Raw genomic sequence first — 14778 nt, forward strand, 5'->3', positions numbered from 1 at the left:
AGCTGCTCATTGCAGACCCGCGGTTCCCCAAAAGAGGGTTGTTTTGGGTTAGATCGCATAAATATAGTGGTGAGTGTAGTGGCGATTTTCTATTTGTTTGTGTTTCTCCCTTGCGATGGGACTTTGTCGGATGGACGTTGAGATTTATAAGGAGCACGGGGTGACCAATAAGGTCTGAATTGGTCTGTAATAAGGTAGGCACCGATAAATGGGGTTGAACAGGTATGGCAAGCGCGCGATGCGGTGACCATCTTTGTTCTTTGACTCAGTGAGAATAGGGAGGTGCTTATCTCCGGCATAGTGCCCACGAGCCAGTGGTGGTTATATTCCGTATTCTCTGGGGCAGAGGTCGGTCAGTCCATCTGCAGGGAAACTGCTGTTGATGTCCCACAAAAGCAGTCCTCATTTCTTCCACACTAGAATTTTGAAGGTGGCTTTAAGTGGACACCTGGGGTCAGGATTCCAACTGGAATTGCTTCCGACTGCAAAAAAACACACTTTACGCCATGTATTTGGACGTTTACTCCTCGTGCACCTGTTGCAATAATGCGCAAGTTTCTTAACTCAAACCACAACATCTGCAGCCAGCAGTATATTTGTGTACACCACGGCCTGTCGCTCGGTATGTCACGTGTGGTGGGGTAAAGTGTTGGTGCTTCCACCTCTAGCATGGGAGAAGGGGCCAAAGTGCCCTTCGGAGTGGTTCTATGGACCTCTCCCAAAGTTGAGACCCAACCACCAACAGGGGCAGCGAGCAAGCAATTGCAGGGCTGCGCCTTTACAAGGGTTACAGCCACACATCCCATTATCACGGTTGGCTACGTACGGTGCAAACAAAGTTCAACATACAAAGATCAAACAAAGATCCCCCATTTAGCCTTAACAGACTGTAGGGGCAAGTGCTGTTAGCGAGCATCTATAAATGTTGGCATGGCACACGAGGGGGTGGGCGGCCAACACCACGCCCGGCCGCCTTTGTCTCCCTAGTGATGGTGTTTACACATCGCACCAGGTACTAATTTGCAGCTGAGTCGACCTAGGGGAGGCCTGGGACCGGTTCAGATAATCGTCACTGGTGTTGGCTGTGAGCGGGAATCGAACCCGGGTCGCTAGGTTCATAGCGAGCGCGCTAACCGCTACACTACCGCTCCCCACAACATACATTCACAAAGATCCCCCGTATAGCCTTAACAGACTGTAGGGGCAAGTGCTGTTAGCGAGCACCTATGAAGGCCGGAACGGTACATGAGGGGGTGGGTGGCCAACACCACGCCCGGCCGCCTTTGTCTCCCTAGTGACGTTGTTTACACATCCCCACCAGGTACTCATTTGCGGCTGAGTCGACCTAGGGGAGGCCGGGGACCGGTTCGGATAATCGTCACTGGTGTTGGCTGTGAGCGGGAATCGAACCCGGGTCGCCAGGTTCATAGCGCAGCGCGCTAACCGCTACACTACCGCTCCCCACAACATACATTCACACACATACAAACGTGCGCACCATCATTTACAACGAGAGGGGCTGCAAGCAGGCGGATTCATGACAACCGGCCCTTCGTCCGACTGAAACACACGCACGCACGGTCGCGCGTCGTCACCTCTGCTCTTCGGGAGTGTCCTGCCCGTTGTGCAGCACCACCCTCCACATGTCGGCCGCCACCACCTCGGCCTGCTCCTCGGCCAGCGCGGGGCTGGGCAGCTGCAGCTCGCAGGCGCGGCTCTCCGACAGGCTGAAGTCCCGGTAGCGGACAAACGCCATCTTCAGCTCGTCGTAGTACTCCAGCGAGCACGGCACCTGGAGTCCACGCGGCAGCAGCGACACAGCTCGTGAGGTGGAAGTGACTTGAGGGCAGCATGGAGGGGATCGCCAAGCTCATAATAATGTAAACTATCTGGAGTATAATGTAAAGAGTATAATGTAAACTGTTACAGTTCGTCGTGAGAATTGTTTTCCAACTTACCGGCGAGCTAAAAACGACAATAATTGGCACGGTGAAACGATTGTGCACTTGACGATTTAATTTGATCGGCTCTGTCGGACGGCAAAAGGTTTCGCGACAAAAAAAATTTGGCCAGATCTTTACGTGGCCCCAGCTCAGAAATCAATTGTAGTTTTCCTATGCGCCTGAAGTATAAATATTGTAATGGGTATATGTTACCTGCTATAACATGCACACGCACAGCCCTCCCCACACCACGTAGGTTGAGGGGGTTATAAGACGATACATGATGGTCAGTGTGGTTTGGTGAATGTGGGGCGCATAGATTGGGAACATAGTACAGTTAATCAATAGAGTTTGCTGCGCTGCCCCCCACATGAATGAGCTCCGCAGCAGCCTGTAGCACCTGTTACATGCACGGCCGTCGCCCATCCAAGTCACTATCCAGGCTAAAACCTTCTTAGCTGTGAGATCTGATGGGATCGGGCATATTTGATTTGCTCATAGGCATTATGACTTACGGATCAGAAAACGGAGCAAATGGTGAAGAGTGCAGAGAGAAGCATGGTCAGATGCATGCCTTGAATTACGCTGCGAGACAAAGGCGAACACGTGGCGAGAAAAACACACACTCGAGCTAAAGACGTCACATTGATTTAAGCAAAGGAAGTTGGCTTGGGCGGGCGAGTAATCAAGACTAATGGTGAACAGCGAGCGGCATGTCTTGGGGTTGCGCTGCGTGTTCGGAGTATGGCTTCCTGGGGAAGCTCCCAGACTTGAGATACTCTGCCGCACGATACGCGTCACAACCCGAAAACAACATCGGAGACCGCTCGGCCACAGCGTGTTGCTAACAGGGGACACGGATGCGCATTTGGCCAGATCTTTACATGGCCCAACTCAGAAATCAATTGTAATTCATGCCACGGTGGCGAGATGGTAGCTACTTCGCCTGGTATACAGGAGGTCATTGGGTTAGATGCCGACCCTGACGCCTGGATATTTGGAGTTTGCGTGTTCTCCCCGTGGATCTTTCTCCGGGTCCTCCGGTTCTTCCCTCCACATTTAGAAACACGCGTGTCGAGTGTTTGGCCGCTATACATTTCCACGCGATAAGCCACTTCGTTGAGCTATCAGATTTGCGGCCAGGTCGCTTCTGAAAAAGAGCTACTACATAGCTCAGTGTTGCGGGGGGAGGGGGGCCTCACCTGACACGATAAAAAAACAGTTCACAGTTTAGTTTTAGTTTAAGTTGCCTGCAAAACGTCGCCGAGGTCAGCGGTGCTGATGTCGGGGTCCTCGGTGGTGTTGAACGGCACCGGAGCGATGCGCACGCGCGTCAGCACGCGCGGCTCCGGGTAGCGCCACAGCATCGTGCCGGCGCTCTCCTCCGTCTCGTTGTAGAAGACCACCTCCTGCACGTTCGGCAGCAGCTTCTGACTCTCTGCGCGCGACGGGGGCCCAACGGGGAGCGTCGTGTGTTGGTACGTGCGTTGAAGCTTTGTCGCACCGTAGTCAATACGAGCGCTTCTTTCGCGCCCGCGGCATAGCTGCGGTTGGCCGCGCACGGTGCGAAAGTAAGTCCAACGCACGTACGTAACGTAACATACAATATCGTACCCGAATGTATGATGGAAAAAGAATAGGCTTTATCCTTCGCGGCAATGACACAGGAGGTGTCAAGAAGTTCAAACGCCAAATGGACACCGATTGCAAGGCATCAAGTCTGCATTAACCACACATTATGCTTGTGGTAAAACATGCAAACCAACGAGCTTTGATAATAATAATAATGTGTGCATTGTCCTCGGAACTGATTGGCTTACACCGGATGCAGCCTCCTTTATCGCCTTGTCCCACCACCAGTGTTAGACCAGGGAACGCCGAAAGGCAAACAGCACAAAGGCAATACAAATATAAAAGCACGGAGAGCTCAGGTTGAGCAGCTATAATCTCAACGCCGCATTATTGCCGCGACGACGGGTAAAGCCTCTTCTTTTTTCCATCGTCTTGATAATGGCACGAAAAACGGCCCGAGAGACTGCTGCATCACTTTCAGTTTCTGACAAATTTCCACACGCGTGGAGTTAAATGCCAGACATCGTGCCAAACGACTCGCGGTAGAACATGAAGACCTCTCGAGCAGCTGTCCAGTGCAACCGCAAAAACCTACCCAGTGGATTTTCAGTTTTGGCTCCTGCCCCGTAGGAAGGATTCACATTGAAGTTTACACGAATAACAAAAAATCGCAAATTCTAAACACGTGTGATATCATACATGCGCCGTGAGCATTCTCATCTATTTTAATTGACACGCTGCTTCCACGTGTATGGAGGTAAAGGCGCAACCCTGCAATTGCTTACTGTCACCTCTCTGGACGACACTTCCACGCTGGCGAGACGTCTTGAAAAACGCGGCGATTACCCACATTGTACCCAATAAGCAACCTATCCTACTAACTGATTAACCCTTTCCCATTGTGAGACATCTGCAAGTTGCAGGGTGCGGGTCCCATTCACCGCTGAATCTGGGAACGCACAAGCGGCTCAGCATTAATTTTACTTAGAGAGGCGTAACGCTGTTGTTTTTAAAGACACTGTAATCACCGCGGAGAACTGTAGCGACACGACCGCACTCTATGATAGCTTGCAGCAAACTGTAACACACGCCCTCCCGCATGGCCTTGTGGGAGCCTCGGTACTGACGACGTTATTTCATTTTTTCTTCCGGTTTCATTTTTGATAATGTACATGCACGTCATCGTTCGTGTACGTCATCATACATCATCGGAACGGAATCGGAATAAAAAACGATCACATGCATGTAACATCATTGCACATGCAAGTCATCGGAGTGTAATAACGGAAGTACAACTTACGACGTACACGGATGTACACGCACGTCATCAAAACGGGAAAGGGTTCATTGCGGTGCACCCGTTAACACTGCCGCTGTGTAAAGACGTGCAGTCAACGCGGAGCGATCCATTGCCGGGGGAGGGAGGGTAGGGGAGGGGAGCTGGCGAGCCCGTCCACCTGCGTCGGGGATGTAATGGAAGAGGCCGGTGCGCAAGTCGTCGGCGCTGTGCTCGGCGGTGCAGGGCCTGGCACGGCGCTCCTTGGCGTGGGCGGCCGCGGTGACGGCGCGATGCTGCGCCGGCTCTCTCGGCAGCCCCCGGTGCGACGCCAGCAGCTGCTGCAGCAGCGTGAGGCAGCGCACGTGGTCCTGGCCCCAGAAAACCTTGCGCGCAGCAACAGAGACAAAGCCTTGACAAGATTCCGTAGGAGGCAAACGCTGTTGACGAGCATCTATGAAGGCCGGTTCACGACGGGGTGAGGTGGCCAGCACCACGCCCGAACCGCCTTTCTCTCCCCGGTGGCGATATTTACACACCGCACCGGGTACACTCGTTTGAGGCTGAGCCGATCTAGGGGACGCCCAGGACTGATTCAGATAATCGTCCATGGTGTTGGCCGTGAGCGGGAATCAAACTCGGGTCGCTGGGTTCGTAGTGCGACGCGTTGACTCTTACGCTACCGCGCGGAGCCGCACACACGCGTACACACACCGGCTCAGCGTTACCGGTGCACTGCTGCATCTGTGTTTGTAAACCCAGGGAGTGAGAACCACGGTGGCAAGATGTGAATTGCTTCGCCTGGTATACAGGGGGTTGTGGGTTCGATCCCAACCCTAACGCCTGTATATCTGGAGTTTACATGTCGATCTCCAGGTGGTCACGTGGATTTTTCTCCGCGTCCTCCGGTTTTTCCCTCCAGATTTAGCATCAACATGCGTTCCGAGTATTTGGCTGCTATAAACTTACACGCGATAAGCCACTTCGTTGAGCCTTCATTAGTGGCGAGGTCGCTTCTGAAAAAGAGCTACGTAGCTCAATGAGCCTTCACCTGGTAAAATAAAAATAGACACAGTTTAGTTCGTAGTTTATTCTCACCGAGGGCCAAATAGGACTTTCGAATACCTTTGGAGGGGCCATGCATTCGCACGCACCTCGCCCACTGCTATCCTTACAAGAGGCAAACTGTGGTTGCTTCTGAAGAAAACGGCCTTCTGCCGTGAGAATGTGGAATTTCCACCCAAGGTTCAGGACCATCGATGGAGGCGCGCAAAGCGCCCATTTGTTCATTTGAGAAGAGAGACACTCGGACTTGATGTGACATCTCTTGCGGCGCATTCGCTGTGCATACGATGCATTATTTACAGCCTTTGATCATTCCGCTACAAGATGAAGGCCCCTACAACTGATCTATTATGGACATTGTTTGACCATACTTCAGCACGTTGGTCGGTAGGGGTTGGCGAAGGTAGTGCCACCGAGGACTGGTTTACGCAGCACTCACCGCTAATGTTAGCCGTGGCCCGGGAATCAAACCTCAGGTCACCGGGGCTTAGAGCGCAATGCTCTAACTACGGCTGCACCCGCTGTGGATATGCCACATGTTTTAAACTACGTACATACACGCAGGTAAGAACCCCTAGCGGACGCAATACATCTACAAGTTGAATAGAGGAAATTCATAAATATTGCTCCAGCTCTAACGTCTATACTTAGAGTCCTGCTGTCAGTATGAAGCAAAAAAAAAAGATATGTGCGTATGCATGCGTATGTGCAGCTCGCAGTTTTATTTTTCATTTACAGGAAGCCTACGTTCTATTTGATTCATTACCTTTGCCTTACTTGTGTCCCATAACAAAAACAACGTTAAAATCATCATCGCGAATTCTATTTTATGCGCAGCGTTTGAAGTTGGCTCCAAAAGCACAACCAGATGTCCCGAACCTATCTCGACCATCACGCGGTGGTGAAGGGGCATTTTTGCTCCACAAATTTCGACCGGTTGTCTCCTGCGCCGTTCCTCCCAGATGCTCATCGCACGTTCGTTTGGGTCGAAGGTCGTCCGCTAATTTGAAATGTCACCGTCACACTTGCAACACGTGCCCGTTTCACTCCGCGGTTTGTCAGGCAGTGACCAGCGAAGCTCCGAAGAGCGGCAAAAAATGTACCTCCTGAATCTAACAAGTGAAATGTACAACTGTATAACTGCACGCCATTAGACACGCTTGTGAAAATAAGTCCTATAAGCAAGGAGGCATCGACAGGTGCTTAGAGGAAAAGTTTTAAAGACAGTTTCAGCGGCACCAAGAGAGCACTCCGTAGCGCCAAAACAGCACTGTCGAATGTTTCACCTCGACATCCGTGTCGCTTTTGAAAGGCACTTTAAAGTCCCTTTTTCTGCTACGAACAACTCAATTCGGACTGCAGAGAACGAGCAACCTGAGGAGCTAATGTACAAGACAACGATTCAGTTTAAGCCTACGTGTTCAACTGAATAACGTTTGGGGTTCGTCCTTCTTGAACAAGGGGAGACCTCCAATATCTGCGGTTGCGACAAAATGGACCGCAAGGAATGAGAAGAGCAGCAGCGACTACATTCCCTCGCGCCGCGCACGCACGGCACGGGCTGCGTCTACGCCTGCTCACGCCACGACCGAACGAGTTATTTGGTCCCGGGACCAGCGGATCTCTGCTCAGGAAAAGCACCAGCGAGGGCCGGCTGTCCAAGGCAAGTGTCTGCGGGAAGCGAAACCGAGCAAAGGCCTCGGGGGGTCACAATTCATGAAAATAGCCGAGGCTAATCAAACCATAACAAAAGATGAACAGAAAAGCAACGAGTATTTATCTCAATCCTTATCTAGTTACATCTCTCTAACTATTTTGTTTCTATTTCTGTTATCTCACTAGACCTATATATGTTGGCTGTAACTCTCCCGCAATCTTAAAAGGGTGCCCAGAAATCAACGTATGTATGCTGAAATTCTTTCGCACCGTATTAGCCAGCCATGCTGATCGGAGGCGCGGCGGAAGGACAACAAACTAAACAGAAAAAGCATTCATAAAGAAATTAGTTGTCAATGGAGATTATTTAAAAGTGCATGGTTCCAGTGGCTTCCTAATATCAGAAGGAAGAGCGCTTCCAGACGGCCGCAGAAGCGCATCTGAAAGCGCGTGATGCGGCGACCGTCTTTGTTCGATGGCCAGTCAAAATCCGCTGCTGCGAGGACGACCACCGGAGTTCGCGTGATGGTTTACGCTCCTTGACGAGATCAGCAAGGTCATCGTGGTTCATTTGCGGCAATCACTTTGTGTGTAACGGGCGCGACCTCATAACTTATTCGTTGGGCAAAATGAAGCCTACGTCTGGCTTAGGGTGCCAGGGTACCCCCCTCTCCCCCCTCAGCGGTGTTTGGGGGACGCTCTCACCTGCACGAGGCCCAGGTCGACGTAGACCAGCAGCTTGGGGAGCACCTCCGAGGCGCCGCTGTGGCTGCACCACTTGGCGTCGGCGCGGACGCTGCCGCAGAACGGGCCGAGCAGCGAGCGGGAGCAGTCGCGCAGGCTGGTCTTGAGCAGCGCGTCCGTGAGCCGCACCTCGGCGGACAGCGACTGCAGCGAGCCTGCGGCGAGGACGAGTACGCGGGGACGAATCAGCACGTGCGGCGATAGGCCCGGCGACAACTACACGGGCTCGTAGATTTATTTTAGAGGCCCACTGAGCCGTTAGCTCCTTTTTCAGAAGCGACCTGGCCACGAATGAGAGCTCAACGAAGCGGCTTGTCGCGTGGAAATTTATAGCGGCCAAATACTCGAAACGTGTGATGTTGATTATGAATGTGGAGGGAAAAACCGGAGGACCCGGAGAAAAATTCCACGCGGCCACGGGAGAACACGCAAACTCCAAATTATACAGGCGTCAGGGTTGGAATCAAGCCCACGACCTCCTGCACACCAGGCGAGGGAGATCACATGTGGCCACTGTGGCGCCCCATCATCATCATCAGCAGCAGCCAACTGAGTGATGGATGGAGGCCTCCCAAAGCTGTCCACCACCTCTCGCAATCCTGCGGAGTGATAATTCATCGAGAACCTGCGTAACGCGCGTCGATTTCATAGCTCCGTCTCCTCGGTGGTCGTACCACTCTCGGACGGATTCCATTCTTTGGCCGCCACTCCATAATTGTTATTCTTTGACCATGGGACATCAACGCTTCCTGCGATGTGTCCTACCCCAAAACCTTACCATCCTCGTCATCATCATCACTTATGTAATAGTGTAATATCGTTGAGGACTCTTGGACGCCGGGGTTGAGGCACACGTATTTATTCCGCAACAGTTGTCACAACCGCGGACATACAACACTGGAGGGGGTATCGGCCCCCTCACCCGCTAGCTGGAAATACACTGCTAGCTATCTCTGACCTACCTCCTAGTCCTCCACTAACGGGCTAGGGGAGGCTGTCTGGCCCGACACTGATAAGTCGGGCTACGGTACCCGGAGTCCCAGAGCACTAGCTCTGGTTCTCGGGACCACGCCGCTGGCTCGGTCCTGCGCGGCCCTGACAAGGGCGGCGACCCAGGGGAGTCCAGGGCTCTAGCTAGACGATCTTCGGTCTTCACTGGTTTAGCTTTAACATTCTACCCCGAGCTCTCCGGCTCATCCCCTTTTATACCAAAACCCCCCGCTGAGGGGTGGGGCCAGCCCCCCCCCAGGCTGCCCTGTGCGGACGTCGTTGAGAGCACCTCCCCGTGCACTCACGAAGCCCCGCCCACTGTGTTTGTTTCCCGTGTGATCCTATGTATACAGCCCCTCCGTAACGCCCCTACAATAGTACCACACGTCGTTGAGTTATCATTTGCAGGAAGGTCACTTCTGGAAAAGAAGCTAATAGCTCAGTTGAGTTTTATTCAGTATATTTTTTAGTGATTTACTCACCGTTCCTGTACTTTACACTCCCATCGTATATTTGCATTGTTTGTTGTCGTAACGCTCTGACTGACCCGCCCCTACTGGGCATCTGTGAAAAATAACTTTATAGCTCACTGGATACCTCCAGCATAAATAAACATTCTGATTCTGACTTTTACAATGATGCAATTTGCAAGGAATGTATCAACTGTTGACAGATGATGCCGGCACGCATGGCCTACCCTGTTTGGAATAAGGTAATGCGCTCTTAAACGTCCGCTGCGATTGCAACGAAACATCTTTTATGGTAACTCTTTGGTTCTTTCGGTAAAGTCACGTATAAAGATAAAAAAGACATTTAATAATTATTTAATTTATTATTTCAAAATAAATAATTATTTAAAAAAACATTTCTCTTTATACGTGACTTTACCGAAAGAACCAAAGAGTAATTCCTGCAGTCACGAAAGCTCCAAATGTAAGATATTTCATGGTTAATACACCCGCGCAGTATGAATCTGGGCGCCTGCTGGGCTAGAAGGTAAAACCTCTGCTTCAAGCGGCAGTGCGCTGCTGCTGCTGCCGCCGCCGCTGCTGGGCAATGTCACCATCGTAAGGTCGCCATCGGTGAACGCCAGAGAAATGTGCTCCTCCTCGAGAGAGAGAGGGCCACACCGCTGACCCCCGTTTCAAAGGGATAATTTTATACTTAAAGCACAACAAGACACATAAGGCAACACTCACTTTGGCAGATAGCATTTCCTTGGTGTCAGTTAAAATTTCCTGCCTTTCTTGTTGTTTCACTAAACAAAAATATGCAGGAACGGAATGCCGCATCGAGCGTTCTCACTGCCAACGGCTGATGTCACGCTTTGCTTTGCCAGTTGGTTATCATTAGAGAAAAACAAAGTACACCGAAAAACGGGGTTTCTCTCCCACAGTGCTCTTCAACGTACACTCAATTGTAAAGTTCTGGCTAATTTACTACCTCAAATTAACCACTACACAGATGCAGATGCCATTAATTCTGATGTGTTCCTTCTGATAGTTTGGGGGGGGAGGGGCGGCGGAGGTGCAACGAACAAAGACATTGATTAAGTAGTTCACCAAAGTGCCCAGAATTCCCAATCCACGAAAGCAGAGGGCTTTTATTACAAAGCAGGTGTTGCCACTAACGACTCCTGGCTACGCACTATTCCTAACAGCTGAATTCTTGGGTCGGAGGTTGATGGATGGCAGGGCGCCACAGTTTCACACTTCCAGAATCTCTATCACGGGCATTAGCGTGAAACATTGCCGGGGTTCAGCCCAAGTTCAAGCCCATGGCATGTCTGCAGCCAACAGCACCATGAAAGCTATTAAAATAATCAGCCTCTGCTGCAAGGGAACTGGGAATTTCTGCAGTAACTCCCCTATAACGCCGAGGTTAAGGCTTGGCTCCCATTATAATAAATGCATATCTTGTGTTTCTGATATGAGTCACCGACAGAGATTAATCGTCGAGGCGAGTGATCCGTTTTGCGGCGGCCTGTTTAGACATTTTTTTTCCTTTCACGCGTACGATTTGCGTCAACCTAATACGTTGTGTCGAAGCAATAAAAATGGTTGACTGGGCCCAGTGGCTGTGGATGACACATGTCCTTTTCAACCGGGATTTTCCTCGCAAAGGATTTACAGATGTTTTCATAAGGCCCCGTACGCCATTCCTACGCTATCTGAGAGCCATTTTCAATGCTTGAAAAAATGCGAGCCCCTTAAAGAGTTCATGCTTTTCTGAGCGAGGGCTCCAACAAACCACCCCCCTCCCGCCACCCCTCCAAAAAAAGTGCACGTGCCATCGACAACAAACAAAAGAGCAGAATGTAAAACTCCCTTCATCCTCAGAGAGCTCGCAAAGAGGATTCCTTGGCTCAAGCAGCAATGCAACCACACTGGATCCTTGTTCATTTACAATGGTCGCCCTGAAACATGTGCTTAATAAGCCCGGTGGACTGGCACGCCATCAAACGCATCGCTCATGCGGCACTCGATGCCGCAGCAAAACGCGCATCGGGAATTCCGGCGGTCAGGCGTTTTGGGAGGCAACCTGTCTCGAAAGATGGCCTTTTACGCCGCTAGCAAGAAGTGCGGCGTTAATTATCCACTCGTCCTTCTTGATGCGGTCAGATTGTGGGGCTCGTCTTATATGGCTCACTTAAAGATCAAGAGCTCCACGTTTGGCTTGAGACTCCGGGTCGTGATGTCCCGCACATGTGGAACCGGGATGAGCAGGAAACAACTTTGTGTTTGCAGCAAGCCTCCCAGTCGACTGATATCAATCGGTGATGGGACCAGCTGGCAAGGCCAAGCCAATGCTAAAATGCGCAGCCCGTAAGGCAATGGCCGTATTTACGGTCAAGAGGCACAGCAACAACAACAAAAAACGTAAAAGCTCTGATATATGAATTGGGTGCTTATTAAGCGGACTTCAGTGGAAAAATTACTACAAAGAAATTTCAGCGAATGTGCTTCACCCCGGAGAATCCCACACACCACCATCCGCCCGCCTGCTCGCCCGCCACATCTGCGGAAATTTATTTCTAAAGAAAATGGCAACTCCATATGAACTCTATAGGCTGTAGATACGTGTGGCGGTTTTTAATTTGAACCTTTAATAGTTACAAGATGCGCAAAAAACGATGTTCATCCTTTTTTACAGAGAAGCAACGGGCCACGTGCGACGTGCATCCACTGGCGTCAGTCTGGACTGCGTTACCTGGACACAGTGAGGCATGCTCGTTTCGAATACACGGGGGTAATCGTGTGCCTTGAATTAGCCGCGTTACATATGAAAAGAGATTTGTATTGGGATTCTCAGATTCTCTGAACAAAAACACTTGACTAAGAACAACTGAATTGAGTACGCACAATTTTTCAATGAGGATTCTGCTCACATCCACAGTATTCAAACAATTTTCATTGTAAAGTGCCATCTCTAACCGCAAGTCAGTCAACCCTTCTAGACCCTCTCATCTCTCTGCTCCGACGAAGAGCCACTGCCTCAAACATCTACCTGTTACGACATTTTTTAACTCTCTTATAAGGCGGTGATATCGAGTGTGGTGTGAATGTTTCAGAGTTTGTGCTAATTCTAGGCAAACAGCTTGGCCAGTGTTTAGAAATAAATGACTTTTAGCCTAAGATGACGGTGGCTTTAAAAATGACAAAGGCCTAATGCTCGAAGGCAAATAATATCTCTTGGCTCAAGCGACAAGGTTTTCAATTACTTCCGAGATTTTTTTTAAAGACTATCGAATACTTACGTTTATTGACAATCAATATGACATCTCCTATTTGGGCTTGTTCTCTGATCCATGTGTTCTCCTTTGCATTGGCCAAAATAATTACAAAGCACGCGTTCCCTGCACACTTCTTTGCACTTCTCAGCTTTCGTTCCAACTTCATTGGCAGTGACCTCGATTCCGATCCATGTCATTGCAGTTAATGTGCGCACAGAAAAGTTCTTATGTAGGCACATTGGTATGTTGCTTTTCATCCAGCAGTTGACGGATCATTACTCGTGGTTATGATGACCGACTGATTATGATGAAATACTGGGGTGGTAAAGTAAATATCTGGATGGTACAGAGACGCTGTTCCAGCAGGAAGGCTTATCCGAATCTCACATTGCCATGCAGTGTTTGGCACGAGAAGTCACAAATTAGTGTTTGACCCACAGTGTGTAGGGCTTAACTGAACTTTTGTTTTTATTGTACCACGTAAGGCCCACTGAGCTATATAGCGGCCAAATACTCTCAATGTGTTAAATTTAGATTTAAAGCTTTCGTGACTGCAGGGATTTATATTCTTGGTTCTTTCGGTAAAGTCACGTAGAAGGGAAATAATAAAATAATAAAAATATTAAACGATAATATATACTCTCAATGTGTCTTTCTAATTGTGGAGGGGAAAACCGGAAGAACCCGAGAAAAATCCACCAGACCACGGGGGAGAACGTGCACACTCTAAATATTCAGGCGACAGGGTTGGGATTAAACCCACGACCTCGTGTATACCAGGCGAGGGAGTTAACATCTCCCCACCGCAGCTATAAATGGAGATGATCACTGCTCCTCAATCATTCACGCAGGGAATCACTTTGGCTCTTTAACAGAGGGGTCCGGATGCAGACAGTGGCGGTACTAGAAAAAGTGGTGCAGCAAATTTAAAATGTGATCAACAATAATCTAATTCACAATAAAATACAATTCGTAGATCTGATCTACATCTTGTCTCCATCTGTCTTCTTTCATCTGACTCTACCTTTACCTTCTGTCGACAACCGTTTCATTTCACTAAAGTCTTCTGTCATCTGCGTTGCATCTTGTCTCATCTCACTGCACCTCAATCATTTTGTCTACACCATTGGTCTCACCACGTCTGCATTCTTGTCACGAGGACTGTATGCATTAGAAGGGGTGTCGCTTACTTTATAACATAATTCCTGCTTACGGCAAACCCTCTATCCCACCCACAAAGGGTCGGCACCACCGCTGTGCGGACGACAACAAACCCTCCCGTGGACGGGGGGGGGTGTGACCGACGCAAGTCCACCGTACCGGCGGCGCTGCTCCTCACGTCGACCCTCGCCGACAACGCCGCGACGGACGCGCCGAGCGCCGGCCTCTCGGGGTGCGGCACACACTCGGCCGCCACCACCGCCTGGCACGTGGACACCGACACGCTGCCCACGAGCGCCAGCACCTCCAGCAGCAGCTGCCGTCGCTGCCGGTCCCCTCCTCCTGCTGCTCCTGCTCCCGCCGCAGCCGCCGCGTCCTCGCTCTGCTCCCGGCCTCCCGACGCCAGTTCGCCGGTCGACCCGGCGCTCCGGCCGCCTTCCGGCCGCTCCGACGCCGAGAGTTTGGCCACGAAGCGGGCGACCTGGTCCAGCTTGCCGAGGCTGGGGCTGATCTTGCACGGGCGGCCCAGCTCCACGTGAATGCTGGCTGCGCACGGGGCAGGGGAGGGGTGGTTCCACCACAGGTGCACAATCAACGTCGAGGGGTAACAAGAGGTATATGTGCAGCCCCGCGACCGC

The 14778-nt window shown here is 50.8% G+C and overlaps 1 protein-coding gene across 4 annotated transcripts in view; it reads right to left on the minus strand.

Annotated features, from left to right (window-relative positions):
• The window catches only part of VPS13B (vacuolar protein sorting 13 homolog B), a 298548-nt gene that overhangs the window by 43112 nt on the left and 240658 nt on the right, over positions 1–14778 (minus strand). For all 4 annotated transcript variants that reach the window (XM_078593678.1, XM_078593679.1, XM_078593677.1 and 1 more), the window contains exons 36-40: positions 14300–14686; positions 8218–8411; positions 4973–5177; positions 3194–3381; positions 1596–1792 (exon numbers count right to left, since the gene is read on the minus strand). In XM_078593678.1, the coding sequence (XP_078449804.1) occupies positions 1596–1792; positions 3194–3381; positions 4973–5177; positions 8218–8411; positions 14300–14686 (1171 nt within the window). The remainder of the gene's footprint in view (positions 1–1595; positions 1793–3193; positions 3382–4972; positions 5178–8217; positions 8412–14299; positions 14687–14778) is intronic.

Source organism: Lampetra planeri, chromosome 4 (assembly GCF_965212315.1).
Source record: "Lampetra planeri chromosome 4, kcLamPlan1.2.h2, whole genome shotgun sequence".
NCBI lineage: Eukaryota > Metazoa > Chordata > Hyperoartia > Petromyzontiformes > Petromyzontidae > Lampetra > Lampetra planeri.